Source organism: Notamacropus eugenii, chromosome 3, assembly GCF_028372415.1.
Source record: "Notamacropus eugenii isolate mMacEug1 chromosome 3, mMacEug1.pri_v2, whole genome shotgun sequence".
NCBI lineage: Eukaryota > Metazoa > Chordata > Mammalia > Diprotodontia > Macropodidae > Notamacropus > Notamacropus eugenii.
The window spans coordinates 47953008-47967908 of NC_092874.1; the positions used below are offsets into that span (position 1 = coordinate 47953008).

The window sequence follows — 14901 nt, forward strand, 5'->3', positions numbered from 1 at the left end:
TACAGTTGTCAGCTTAACAAAACTTTAACACCACCACCTACCTGAATCATATGGGGATCAAGTTCAGTAACTCATGCCATTGACAGACTCACCTATGATATAAGATGCCGGATCAAACTGATCTTTGGGACTGGCCATTGTGGGGATAAGCCATGTTAGCGCTGCGCTCTTCTCACAGTACTGGTCCTGGATAAAGCCCCTTATCTGAGCATAGTAGGTCTTTCCATCTTGTTCATCAATTACAGAAACAACATCTCCAATTTGATAATACACTCCCTGGAAAGATCACATGAAAAATCCTATTAAAAAGTAAGAGAACATAGTTCTGACTTCAATGGTGAGAAGCTAGTGGTTGTTTTCAAGTATTTAAAGGGGCTGCTTGTAAAAGGAGGCAAAGAAGGCCCATTGTGACTTGATGTAAGGACAGATGTTTCCTAATGATGGCTCTGGAGGCAGGGTTATTCTACCCTTTGCTGGAGATTTTCCAGCAGGGTATGGGGTGGTAGTTGACTGAAGTCCTGGTCATGTACATAATGGACTCAGATGACCTTCTAGGGCTCTCTCAACTCCACAAAAGCAGCGACCAGACCACAAGAAAGTTTCCTGGTCCTGTGGAGCATGAAGAATCCCAGACTGAGGGTGCTCAGTCTCATTTAATTAACCTGCCTCATTTCCTTACCCAGTGAGTAACAGAGGCAGGACCCAAGCTAGGAGCTCATCCCTCATCAGGCCACATTCCTTTTTAGCCCTGTTTAGAGTCAAAGAAACCTGACACATGATGGACTGAGGTACCCAATGGTCCAACTGCAGCTCCCTTTCAGTGGTGGGTTTCATGTATATACACTTCTCCACTTTTACCTTTCTGAAATAGGATACCATTTGTTCCAGTAAAAATGGAAACTCTCTTGTGGTCTGGTCACTGTCTGCTTTTGTGGATGATGCAGCACCCTAACATTGGAGGACAGCCCTGTGCACCTCTGAACTGACACTTCCTTTGTTTCTCCTGCCTACCTGCCATCATACTTCCTTATTATATCTGCTCTACAGTCTCGAAATATACACTTTCATTTTTAGTCAACACCCACATCTGTCTCCTAGAATTTAAAAATGTGTCCCCATATCTGAATCTTCTCAGAAAACTTCTATCCTGTTCCCCCTTAACACTAGGCCTGGGGAAGGGTCCCCTAAACTCAGAATCACCTTTTTAGTGGAGGGAACATTTTATCACAGAGATATTTTATAAAAGAAAAAAAGATCATTTCAGCTTCAAACAGCTAACTGTGCACATCTTGATAAAAAGCAGTCTTAAATAGCACCTTAAACAAAAGACTGAAGCCTTCATAGAGAAAGAATTCATGTTTACCTTGTGAAATATTGATTCTGCAGTAATGATGGTAGAAACTGCTTCAGGAGCTTTAATGGGCTAAAAAAAAAAAAAAGCAAAATCATCACTTTTTAAAGAGAGATGCTAGGGACATTTTTTAAGCCACAGAAACTAGTACAAGAGTTTGAGTAGCTGGGATTTTGGAAGAGCTATAAGGTACAGAAGGAAGCTCTCCCGTCCTACAAATGCAGATCTACAACTATTCTGCACTTTCTGTGTGCTAAGTACTTTACAAATATGACCTCGCTTGATCCTCACAACAACCTTGGGGGTGAAGTGCTTTTCATTACCCCCATTTGAGGACACTGGGGCAGACAAGTTAAGAGACTTGCCCAACAGCTACTGAATGTCAGTCACATCTGAACTCAGTTCTTCCTGACTCTGGGCCCAGCACATTCTGTACTCTGCTGCCTCCCAGCTGCCCTACATGGTCGTATCGGGGGATTATTCTGTTATTTGTTCAAACAAGTTCTTCATAAGTAAATTTTTTTTAAAGGAAAAAGACACTGTTCATTGACACTGCACGTAGAAGATGACTTATAAAAGGACAACAGCCAAGTAAAATGCTTTTCCACGACATCCTGCAACTCCTAGCAAAATTCAGTTGCCGTCAAGGAAAAGATGGAGCTTCCTCAACCTTAACTCAGGGAAACCAGGCAGTTTTCATAACTTTATACTCCCTGCATGTTGCACCAACAAGAACCAGGAGCAGCCTGTGGCTTCTGTGGTCTCTCGTTACTAACATCCTTAGCAGAACAGCTCCTCAATTGGACCTCAGGAATCCGTGTGGGGGTGCACTAGGCAAACATCTCATGTCTGCAGAAACCCCCTGGTGAGAGGGTGGCTACGGGGGGCTCCTCTGCGGCAGCCCCAGGCCTACGAGCCGGGTGCGGGGCACCGGCCTGCCAGGGTTGTCGGGGATCAAATGAGGTCATCGGGCCTGGCACGTATTACGCCTAGGCGTAAAGCTTACGTCGTAAAGAATATAGAGATACTCTATGCCAGATGTTATCACATATATGTAAGCGCACAGCGCACATGCACACCAGAACCACATGTGCACACAGACACGTGCTTGTACATGTATGCACACTACCTGCATACACAGATGCATCAGTCACACACGCATGCGCATATGTGTGCATACACGGACACGCGTACACCTACACACGTCAGAACGCGAGGCACGCGCGGGGGAGGGGGGAGGAGGGGGGGGGATTCTTTCCCCTCCGCCCCTCCCCCCTTCCTCCTCCCTCCCCGGCCCGCCCCAGGCAGGGCCACCCGACTCACGTTCTTCAGCTTGAAGATGTGCCTGCGGCCCTTGCCCTTGGTGGACACCTTCTTCTCGGCCGCCGGGGCCGACTTGTACTTGGTGTTGCGGAGGCGCGCCGAGCGCCGGTGAATCTCCTGCTTGCTCTGCCGCGGACACATCAAGGAGCCGGCGCGAGCGGCCACCGTTAGCCGGCGGGGGCGGAGGGCCCTGGCGCGGGGCCGCGCCTCGAGCCGACCTCCCCGGCCCCGCCCCCAGGGCCTCGCCCCGCCCCCGGCCCCGCCCCGCCGCTCACCTGCTTGCCGCCCCCGCCGCCGCCATTGCTCTGCTGCGAGGCCGCGGCCGAGGGGCCGGGGAAGCCCGAGCCCGGCCCGCCGTGCCCGCCGCCGCCGCCGGGCGCGCCCCCGCCGCCCGCCGTGCCCGTCCCCGCGCCGGACGCGCCCCCGCCGCCCGCTAGGCCCGCGGCCCCGCCCGCCGCGCCCGCGCCCGCGCCCCCGGCGGCCCCCCCGCGGCCCGTGCAGTGGTTGCAGAGAATCTCGCCCTGCGCGCCCTTCTTCCACATGGACGACGACGTGGTCCGGCACACGCTGCACGTGGGCTTTAGGCCCAGCGGCATGGCGGCCGACGGCGCGGGCGGCCCCCGGGGCCTCAGCGACACGGGAATCGCGACCGTGGGGCCGACGCGCCCGTCGCCGTGGTCGCCTCGGCCGGCCGGGAGGAAGCGGGGAAGGAGCGGAGGTGCCCGGGAGGCCTGGCGTTCCGGGGCTGCGGCGGCGGGCGGGCGCCCCCTGCAGGTCGGAGGACTCGCTCGGCTGCGCCTCCCTCCCTGCCTGTTCCGCCCCCTTCGGGCAGCCACCCACCGGTCACCGAGACCCTGAGGGGCGGGGGGGAGGGGCAAGGAGCGCGGGATTCCAAGCCGAAAGACCCGGGTTACAATCCCGGCCCTGCCCGCCCTGCCCGCTGTCATCTCTGCGACCCGGGACCGCTTTCCCTCCGCAGGCCCAAGATTCCTGGTCTGTGAAAGCCTGGTCCCGGTCGGTCCTGGGCGGACCCGGTGGCCTGGACGGCTCCTTCCAGCCGCGGGTGAAGGAGGGCCGCTCCAGGTGATAGTTACCCTTTTCCACGCCAGTGACCTCTACCACGCAAGCCGGGCCGCGAGGAGCATTTATTACACACCTGCTGTATACGGGGCGCTAGGATCCGTGCCGGGGATAGAAATGAAACAAAGCAATCTCCAGGACACACGTGTTTCCAGGATAAACACTGCGCAGGTAGACACGTGGGAGCTAGAGAGGAGGGCCCGGCCAAGTCTCCGTGGAGACGGGGGTGCGCAAGGTGTGTCCCGAAGGGTAGGTGAGGAGAGGGGTGGACCGCAGGGGGTCGGCCCAAGGGCAGCGGTCCGGAAGGAGGCAGGTGGGGCTGCCCTGGAAAGGAAGGAAGGGCTTCCCTGGTGGCTGGGGCTGCGGCGAGTCCCTGGGGTGTCGGGTGGCGGGGTCCGCGGCGGTGCCCCGCTGAGAGGCCAGCAGTGGGTGTGAGATAGAAGCGGGGTGGGGGGAGATGACGGGGTCCTTCGTGAGCATGTTGAGTGTGACAGGTCTTTGGGACACGCAGGCTGAATGCCCAACGTGCAGCTGGTTGTTGTGGGCATGGAGGTGAGCCGAGGAGATCCCCAAGACTTACCGCGTTTAGGGGGTGCCGCTGGATGACCGGGAGAGAACGGTGACTCACAAGGGGGAGGAGGCCTGAGAAGAGCCCAGCGGGCTGAGCTGTCCGGATCTTACCTGGTAACCTGGATGATTACCAGGGATTCCGGAGGTTGCTTTTCTCCCGAAGTCCGGCCCAGAAAGGAGAGAGGCAGCGAGCACCAAGCCCCGGCCAGGGGGAGGTCGAATGACATTTTTTGTAAGCATGGGAGAGGCTTGGGTGTGCTGAAGGTAATAGGAGAGGAGCTAGGGAGAGCTGGAAGGTGGGGGAAGGGCACAGTTGAGGTTGTAGCCTGCTGGAGAATGGGGAAAGAGTGGGGTCAGCGCACACAGAGAGAAGCTGGTCTTGGTAAGGACGAGGGCCACCTCATTGTCGGGTTCTGGAGATCCTTCCATCACATGGCCAGGAAGAGGACATGTGGAGTGGCCTCTGTTTGCTCAGCTGAGAAAGGTGGGGGAGGTTTAGGTGTGGGAGACTGGAGAAGGGAGAAGGGAATCCCCTGAGAATAAAAGCATTCTCTTACTGCATTCAGCGAAGTTGAATAAGATACATGTATTAGATGAAGAAACTGAAGCCCGGAAAGGGGCACTAGAGCACTCAGCAGATACTCACCTATACTTCTGTACAAATTTTGTGTAGGTGCATTTTACAACTGCCACTGCATCGTAGGAATCACAACTCTGAATGGATCACCAGTTGCACCCCAACTGTCCTTAACAAGAATTTAGCACAGAGCTTTCACATAGAGGTGGACAGGAGGGATGTTTTGATGACTCCTTTTCTTCTTGCCCTTAACTTCCCTTTTCCACGTGTGGGTGAGTAAAGACTATTTTCAGGGTGCTATTCAGCCATCCTCACCTCACTTTATGATTGCTAGACTCAGTTACTTCTGAGTTTTCCTGGATTGGGAAATGGGAGATAGGCAGGTGAAGGATATCAGAGAGGAGGGGGAAGGCTGGTAGTTGTTCTAGACCAGGGATTCTTAACTTGGGGCTCTTGTACTTTTTTTTTTTTAATTTATGATAGCTATATGGTAGTATGATTGATTTCTTTTGTAATGACATGTATTTTATTTTATGCATTTTAAAATATTGTTCTGAGGAGGGGTCCAGACAGCCAAAGGGGGTCAATAAAACGCAAAGATTAAGAATTCTTGACGTAGACCAAGATTATAAGTTTCTTGAAGGCAGGGACTGTCTGTCTTTTGCCTCGTTTTGTATCTCTAGTGTTTAGCAAGGTGTCTGGCATATAGGAGATACTTAACAAATGTTTATTTATTGATCCGTAGACTTGTTGTACTTGTTCCAAGAATTGTTGATCACAATATAAGTGACCTGTCATCCCAAATACCTGCTGTGCCAGGACCGGTGGATTGTCCTCTAATTCCCCTCCATAAAAAGTCTTTCTGTTCATGATTTCATCAAGAATATGTCATTACAGACTAACCTGAGACTGATAGATCAGAAGAATGCTGTAGGTGTAGTTTATCTAGATTGTAGAAAAGCATTTGATAAAGACTTTCATGATTTTCTTGTGGACCACATGGCAAGATGTGAGCTAGATGATAGTATACACATTGGAACCAGTTGAATGGCTCTATCCTAATAGTACTCCTGACTGGTTTGATGTCTCTTAGAAAGAGGTCTCCAGTAGAGTGCCCCAGGGATTTATGTTGGAGGGATTTATGTTGGATTCTTGGCTTCTCATCCATAACCATAGCATATGTGTCAAACTTCCAGATGACACAAAGTAGGAAGGATACCACACTAGACAAAAAGATCTTGGCAGGCTAAAACATTGGACCAACTCAAAATTTAATAGACAAGGGGTAACTACATGGTAGAGTAGATAGAACACTGGGTCTGGAGTCAGGAGGACCTGAGTCCAAATCTGGCCTCAGACACTTAGTAGCTGTGTGACCCCGGGCAAGTCACTTGTCCCTGTTTGCCTGTTTCTTATGTGTCAGATGAGCTGGAGATGGAAGCAGACCACTCCAGTATCTTTGCTTAGAAAACCCCAAATACAGTCACAGAGTCAGATATGACTGAAAAACAACTAAAACCTAATACAACATTTCTGTATTTAAAACTGTATTCTGCTTTCTTATATAATTCTGTTTGACTGTTTTGATAAATAGTTATCTTCTGTAGGAAAGGAAAAGCAATCAGATGCTAAGATCGCTGTCTCAGATCAGTTATGGCAATGGAACGGGAGGAAACCACTGTCAAAACTGTATGTTTGCTTTGGTTGTTTTCTACAATGCAAGTGACTTGACCTTAGAGTTAAGGGTCTTTAGTGTCCTTGGTGGCGGTGGCAGTGAACTGCTTTATGTTATCTTACTTGTTTGCTCAGTTATGGGAAGAGGAATTTGGGAGACGGGAAAGAATTCAGAGGGAAGGAAGAGGAGAGAGAAAGATGATATCTTGCTATTTCCTTCCTCTTTGGGAGCCTTCCTTGTCTTTCCAAAAGCCAAAAGTGTTTGTACTCGTGCGATATGTGTCTACTGAACCTCACAGCAAACATTTTCTTAATTAGACAGGTAGTAGTGTGGCTAAGTGGTTAGAGCACTCAAACAACTAGGTTGGAATCAATAAGTATTTATTAAGCACCTACCTGGGGCCCTTTAGGCATTATGCCAAGAAGGAGGCAACCCCTAGTCTCTTGGAATTTATATTCTAACAAAATCCAATCTTGCTTACTTACTTACTAGCTATAAAGATAAGGTAAGGTAAGACCTAGGTAAGTTACTTTAACGTGGCTGCGTTTCAGTTTTCATATCTGTAAAAGTGGAAATAATAGCAGCACCTGTTGAGATAATGAGCTGATGCTTGTAAATGATTTACCAGTCCTAACACTCTCTTTAAACATGAACTTTAAGGAGGGATTACTTCCTTTCAGCTGTCTAGTTGCCAAATGAGTCAGAGGGCATTTGAGTGTGAATTCAATCTTTTTCATTTACTTTTTTATTTTAGGAGTGAATCTACCAGTCTCATCTAGGCTGGAAGGGCAGGGGCCACTTATGGACTCAGGCTCAATACTGATTGTCACAGAAGCTTTAACCTATTCTGTTGTTTTTTCCCCCCAGATCTGGGCCAGTTAATCAGCTTTAGCCCCTCTGTAGCTCTGAACTCTCAAGTTCAGTTAATCCACTGGCCTCGGCTTTCATGACCTCACCAGTCATCCCACCTAGCTGGTCCACTCCTAAACTATAGGGATGAAGTCTTTTCCTGTTCATTCTCTTAGCAACAACTCTGCTATAAGATAAGCTACACCCCATATTTTCCCATAGAATACCCCAGAACTAATTTCTAGGATAACAGTGCCCTTTAATGTAACACAGAAGGAGAAAACTGAGAAAGAAGTTGGGGGAAAAAAACATTTTAAAGTTGTTTCAGTTGTCACATAAAGTGGATCAAAATTTTCCTCTTAAAGACTTGAAACACTCTGCAGCATGGAACAATTTAGTCCAGTGGTCCTGGGTCTTCAGAATCTAATATCCTTATATTCTTATCTTTATAAGCCATTGATAGCAAAAAGCCTACTGTGGAGTGTTGGATAGCCCCATTAGCTATGTAATCAGTCCCTTCTAAACTCCGTTTCCTCATCTGTAAAAATAGATTGGACTAAAAACAGGGGTGAAGAACCTTCATCTTCAAGGCCACGTGTGACTTTCTGGGTTTTTGGGTATGGACTTTTGACTGAGTCCAAGTTTTACAGAGCACATCCTTTTATTATTCTGTGAAGTTTGGATTCAAGCAGCTATACTTGAGAATCTGGAGGGCCACATGTGGCCTCGAGGACATAGGTTCCCCACCCTTGGACTAGATAGTCTCTAGGGTTTTTTGGAGCTTTAAATCTGTGATCCTGTGACCATCTTCTGTGTGCTTCAGGTACAATAAATGCTAATCCAGTCCTTGTTGACACAAATGTGAATCTCCTAGGGGATCCTCACTTGGGGCTTGATTTGGAAAGAAAGTATGATCCAAGTGACTCCTATTTTATATACCCTGGATGGGTTTCTCTTATGTGGGAGGGATAGCACCTTCCTTGCTACTTGAGAGGTAAAAGGCCCAGCCCTGGGGTGGGTTGGTGTCAGAGGGTTTAGAATAATTCCCACTGCCACTGGGGAGCCCTTTCTGACCCAGCATGGTCAGTGCAGAGATGGAGAAGAGTCAGTTAAGTATCTTTTTAACTTTAGCAATTATGTCTTTTTAATCTTTTGTTACTAGTAAGTTTGTCGTTGTTGTTATTTAATTTCATTTTAAGCTTCACATTGAGTTTTAACTCCCATCCTGATTCACTGGACTGCCTTGAGTTAGGCCTAGCCCAGAAGACTTCCTCACTTCCAGAGTTTAATAAGCTTCATGGAACTGAAATGCCACTGGGGAGCCTATGTTGGAGGAACTTGTGGGTCCCTCTCCTGAAGTTAGCTCTGTGTGGAATGCAACATACTTAGGCAGGGAAGAAAGAAGAGGAGGAACCTCCATTCTTGATGGTTTGATCTGAGGCAAGTATATAAGGGGAGCTAGGTGGCTCAGTGCATAGCCGACCAACCTTGGAGTCAGAAAGACTCATCTTCCTGGGTTCAAACCTAGCCCCAGACACTTGCTAGCTCTGTGACCCTGGGCAAGTCACTGAACTCCATTTGCCTCAGTTTCCTCATTTGTAAAAGGAGCTGGAGAAGAAAATGGCAGACCACTCCACTGTCTGTCAAAAAATCCCAAATGGGGTCACAGAGTCAGACATGACTGAACAACAATCAAGTTTATTTGTCTATCACATTGTCAAATTTAGTGAGATTTCACTCAAGTCCTGTTTTTCCTGGCAGCTTTGGGATATGCCATTCCTGACCTCCCTCCAACTGTCTCTCAACTGTCATCTTTCTAGAACTTTGTGGCTGAAGTTCCATTTGTCTCTTATTTCCTGGATTCCTCTTGATAGGACCAACAGCATCCTCTGCAGATCCACGGAAGAGCCAGCCACTCCTGTGATTAAGGTATGAGCCCCTTGTGGTTTCACTCAATAGAATTCAATTCAGTTGCTTCTTTATTGGACTAAATTAAAAGGGATTTTTTTCCTAGTTATTTTCTAGACAAACACAAATCCCTTAGATTATTATCTGATCACTGTTTATTGTTATTTGGTTATGTGGCATGCCTCCTGATTTTAGGAAAAGAGGAGGTATTTCTGCTTCCCACAGCATTGAAAGAGAAAAGACAGTCAGCCCACTAATATTCATGGAGTTTGGATATTTTGGGTATTCTGCATTAACTTGATCAGCATTATAGCAGAAAAGAGTTCTGTCAAGTCAAGAGGTAATCCCACTTGGGATTTGATGGGCCTTGAGCAAGTTGCTGAACATCCCTGGGCCTCATTTTCCTCATGTAGAAGATGAGAGGGTTGAATTAGATGTCTTCTGGGGGGGGGGGGGGCGGAGCCAAGATGGCGGAGTGAAAGCAACGACTCACCTAAGCTCCTGGAAAAACTCCTCTGGATATATCTGGGGGGAGAGTCTGACCAGACTTTGGAGGTGTAGAATCCAGTGGGAGACGGACTTTGACAGATTCGGAGCCCAGGCTGGACTGGAAGGTCCACGGGAGAGATCTGTTCCGCGGGGGTAAGACCCCGGCGCACAGCGCAGCGCGGTCGGCGCGGCAGGGCGGAGGCGACCCGAGGGGCCCGAGAGTGGCGGGCGAGACCAGAGGAGCAGGAGATAAGCCAGGCCGAGCCAACGATATCAGCGCAACAGCCTTTGAAATCTTCAGCCTAAAGACGGGACTTCAGTGGGTCACTACTTGAACATCCAGGAGCTGGGATGCCGGAGTGATCAGTAAGTGCTCTCCCCTCCCCCCCCCCCCCCCCATGACCGTGAGGGAACCATAAAATTCTTCCCCAGATTGATCCTGGATCAGTGGGAGCAGCAGAAGGGAGCAGGTGGTCTCATAACACCAGAGGCTGGAGAGGTGGCAAAGGGGGATTCTTCCTACCGTGGTGGAGGCTATCTGGAGGGACAGACGACCCAGGGCAGAGAAAAATTCGCACTGAGACCCAAGCAAGCCTCAGCCCGAGACGAGCCCCAGGAGGGGCGGGAACACGCATTAGCCTCTAGGCGTGCCCCAGCCCTCCAGGGGAAAGGGAAGACAATAGGGAAGCTGGGATCACCATCCCCGGACCTTGCCTTTGCCTCAGGCCAGCTGAGGAGATATCCTGAGACCAGACCACACCTCCCACACACCTATCAAGCTAAACCCAGGGTTGATCTGGGAAACAACAACAACAACAACAACAACAACAAAAAGCCTGCTTTTAGCCTAGACAAACATCAACTCAACTTAAAAGATCTGTATCTTCTGACTAAAAGAACCAAAAGCTACAACACTCAGCCAACATCATGAATCGGAAAAAGCAGACGAAAAGTGAAAAAACCATAGAATCTTTCTATGGGGATAAGGACCAAAACACAAACACCAAAGAGGTCAGAGCTGAGACTGTACTTCCATCTGAAACCTCAGATGGGACTATGAATTTCTCGCAAGCACAACTAGATTACCTGGAACGTCTGAAGAAGGATATAAAAGAAAAACTGGCCAATGATTTTAAAACTATAAAAAAAGAATTCACTGATGAGAACATCAATCTGAAAAAGAAAATTGAAGAAATGGAAAAGGAAGTTCAAAAATTAACTGGAGAGAATAATTCCCTAAAAGGAAGAGTTAATCAAACGGAAAAGGAAACTCAAAACCTAATAGGGAAAATTGATCAGATGGAAAAGGAAACCCAAAACCTAACTGGGAAAATTGGTCGAATGGAAAAAGAAGTACAAAAATTAAATGGAGAAAATAGCTCCTTAAAGGGAAAAATTGGCCAGATGGAAAAGGAGATGCGAAAGCTAACTGAAGAAAACAATACGATCAAGATTAGAATTGGGCAAGTAGAAACTAATGACTCAATGAGGCAACAAGAATCAGTCAAACAAAATCTAAAGAATGAAAAGATAGAAGAAAATCTAAAATATTTAATTGGAAAAACAACTGACCTGGAAAATAGATCCAGGAGAGAAAATCTAAGAATTATTGGCCTGCCAGAAACCCATGATGAAGAAAAGAGTCTGGACAATATCTTCCAGGAAATCATCAAGGAAAACTGCCCAGAAGTACTAGACTCAGAGGGCAAAATAGTCATCGAAAGAATCCACCGTTCCCCACCGGAAAGGGATCCCAAACTCAAAACCCCAAGAAATATAGTTGCCAAATTCCAGAGCTATCAAGTGAAGGAGAAAATACTATAAGCAGCCAGAAAGAAACAATTTAAATATCAAGGTCACACAGTCAGGATCACACAGGACCTTGCAGCTTCTACATTAAAAGATCGAAAGAATTGGAACCCAATATTCCGTAAGGCAAAGGAGTTGGGACTCCAACCGAGGATCAACTACCCAGCAAAGTTCAGCATAACATTTCAGGCAAGGAGAAAGTCATTCAACGAAATAAGGGATTTCCAGAGCTTCCTGACCAAAACACCAGAACTCAATAGACAATTTGATCTTCAAATGCAGGTCTCCAGAGAATCATAAAAAGGTAAACAGAGGGGAAAAAACAAAAACAAAAACTTGCAACTCAATTAGGGCAAACTGTTTACCTCCCTGTAAGGGAAGATGATACCTGTTAATCTTGAGAACTGTGCAGCTATTATGATAAAAGGGATATATGTAGAGGGAACGGGCATAAAGTAAATGATGTCATGGCAAAAATATGATTTAAGTATGAGAAGGGAATGTAATAGGAGGTGTGGAAAGGGGGAAGCAGAAAATGGCAAATTATATCACAGGAAGAAGTACAAAACTATAGTAGAGGGAAGGAGGGGAGGGAGATGAGCATTGTTTGAGAGGTACTCTCATCTGATTTGTTCAAAGGAGGGAACAATAATCTTAAGTAGATAAGCCTAACTAGCTCTATAGGTAGTAGGAGGGGAAGGGGGAAGAAAGGGGAGGGTGGCTAAAAGGGAGGAAAGGAGCAATAAGAGTAAAGGGAACTAAAAGGGAGGGGGGTCAAAAGAAGGAGGGGAAGGCTGCAGGAGGAGGGGGAGAAAAGTGAATACTATTGAGGAGGGGAAGGGAGACGGGAGAGCTAAAAGCACAAATGGTGGGAAAGAGGTTGGAGGGAAATACACAGATTGTAATCATAACTGTGAATGTGAATGGAATGAACTCTCCCATAAAACGGAGACGGATAGCAGAATGGATTAAAAGCCATAATCCAACAATATGCTGCTTACAAGAAACACATTTGAAACGGGGGGATACACATAGGATAAAGGTCAAAGGATGGAGCAGAATATATTGTGCTTCAGCTCATGTAAGAAAGGCAGGAGTAGCAATCCTAATCTCAGACAAAGCAAAAGCAGAAATAGATCTAATCAAAAGGGATAAGGATGGAAACTATATCCTACTAAAAGGCACCATAGACAATGAAGCAATATCATTACTAAACATGTATGCTCCAAGTGGTATAGCATCCAGATTCTTAGAGGAGAGGTTGGGGGAGTTGAAGGAAGAAATTGATAGCAAAACTATACTAGTGGGGGACCTCAACCTCCCCCTCTCTGAACTAGATAAATCCAACCTTAAAATAAACAAGAAAGAGGTTAAGGAGGTAAATAAAACTCTGGATAAGGTAGATATGATAGATCTTTGGAGAAAATTAAATGGGAATAGAAAGGAATATACCTTTTTCTCAGCGGTACATGGAACATTTACAAAAATTGACCATGTACTAGGACATAAAAATCTCACAATCCAGTGCAGAAAGGTAGAGATAATCAATGCATCCTTTTCAGATCATAATGCATTAAAAATTACATGTAATAAAAGGCCATGGAAAGAGAAACCAAAAATCAATTGGAAACTAAATAATCTAATTCTAAAGAAGGATTGGGTTAAAGAAGAAATCATAGAAACAATCAACAACTTCATTCAAGAGAATGACAATAGTGAGACAACGTACCAAAACTTATGGGACACTGCAAAAGCAGTTATTAGGGGAAGTTTTATATCTCTGAATGCTTACATAAATAAAATAGAGAAAGAGGAGATCAATGACTTAGGCTTGCAGTTGAAAAAGCTAGAAAAAGAACAAATTGAAAATCCCCAAGTAAATACCAAATTAGAAATACTGAAAACCAAAGGAGAGATTAATAAAATTGAAATAAAGAAAACTATTGAATTAATAAATAAAACCAATAGTTGGTTTTATGAAAAAACTAATAAAATTGATAAACCTTTGGTTAATCTGATCAAAAAAAAGAAAGAAGAAAACCAAATTACTAACATTAAAAATGAAAGGGGTGAACTCACCTCCAATGAGGAGGAAATTAAAACAATAATTAGAAACTAGATGTCTTCTGGGGTTCCTTCTAACTCTAGTTCTATGATCCTATGCAATACCACACTTCAGCCTCATCTACATGTTGGTAAGATTCTGTTTTCATGAATGTTTAAGAAAGTGTTAGGCCCAACCAAACCCAATGCAACCAAAATCCGGAGGGATGTAGTAAATTGGGAAAGAATTTTTACAGCTAAGCTTGGGGATAAAGGCCTCATTTCTAGAATATATAGAGAACTGACTCATATGTATAATCATACAAGTCATTCCCCAATTGATAAATGGTCAAAGGATATGAACAGGCAATTTTCAGAGGAAGAAATTAAAGATATCTATAATCACATGAAAAAATGCTCTAAATCACTATTGATTAGAGAGATGCAAATCAAAACAACTCTGAGGTACCACATCACACCTATAAGATTGGCAAACATGACAGAACAAGAAAATGATAAATGCTGGAGAGGATGTGGGAGAGTTGGAACACTAATTCATTGTTGGTGGAGCTGCGAGCGCATCCAACCATCCTGGAGAGCAATTTGGAACTATGCCCAAAGGGCTACAAAAATGTGCATACCCTTTGACCCAGCAATATCGCTACTAGGACTATATCCCCAAGAGATCATAAAAATAGGAAAGGGTCCCACATGTACAAAAATATTTATAGCAGCACTCTATGTAGTTGCCAAAAACTGGAAGTCAAGGGGATGTCCATCAATTGGGGAATGGCTGAATAAATTATGGTATATGAATGTAATGGAGTACTATTGTGCCATAAGAAATGATGAACAAGAAGACTTCAGAGAGGCCTGGAAGGACTTATATGACCTGATGCTGAGTGAAAGGAGCAGAACCAGGAGAACTTTGTGCACAGCAACGACCACAGTGTGTGAGAGTTTTTTCTGGTAGACTTGGAATTTTGTAATAACGCAAGAACTTCTTATAAAAAAAAAAAAAATCCCAAAGGTGGTTCTCAAGGCAAGATGCCTTCCACACTCAGAGAGAGAAATATGGAAGTCATTCACAAAATGTAGCAGATCATGTTTGTGTATGTGTATGTGTTCATGTATCATGTTTTGATTTGTTATATGATTTCTTTCATTTATTTTAGTCTGACTACATAGCATGACTACAGTGAAAATATACTCAATAGGAAAGTATAT

The 14901-nt window shown here is 45.9% G+C and overlaps 2 protein-coding genes across 4 annotated transcripts in view; one reads left to right on the plus strand and one right to left on the minus strand.

Moving 5' to 3' along the window:
* The window catches only part of GATAD1 (GATA zinc finger domain containing 1), a 34583-nt gene extending 30733 nt beyond the window's left edge, over positions 1-3850 (minus strand). For all 3 annotated transcript variants that reach the window (XM_072651501.1, XM_072651502.1, XM_072651500.1), the window contains exons 1-4: positions 2950-3850; positions 2675-2800; positions 1364-1423; positions 93-276 (exon numbers count right to left, since the gene is read on the minus strand). In XM_072651501.1, the coding sequence (XP_072507602.1) occupies positions 93-276; positions 1364-1423; positions 2675-2800; positions 2950-3621 (1042 nt within the window). In that variant the 5' untranslated portion in view covers positions 3622-3850. The remainder of the gene's footprint in view (positions 1-92; positions 277-1363; positions 1424-2674; positions 2801-2949) is intronic.
* A 68-nt stretch (positions 3851-3918) lies between these two features.
* The window catches only part of LOC140532715 (protein lifeguard 1-like), a 51310-nt gene continuing 40327 nt past the window's right edge, over positions 3919-14901 (plus strand). Inside the window, exons 1-2 of the mRNA XM_072651511.1 lie at positions 3919-4556; positions 4998-9354. The gene's annotated coding sequence lies outside the window, so the exon portion shown is untranslated. The remainder of the gene's footprint in view (positions 4557-4997; positions 9355-14901) is intronic.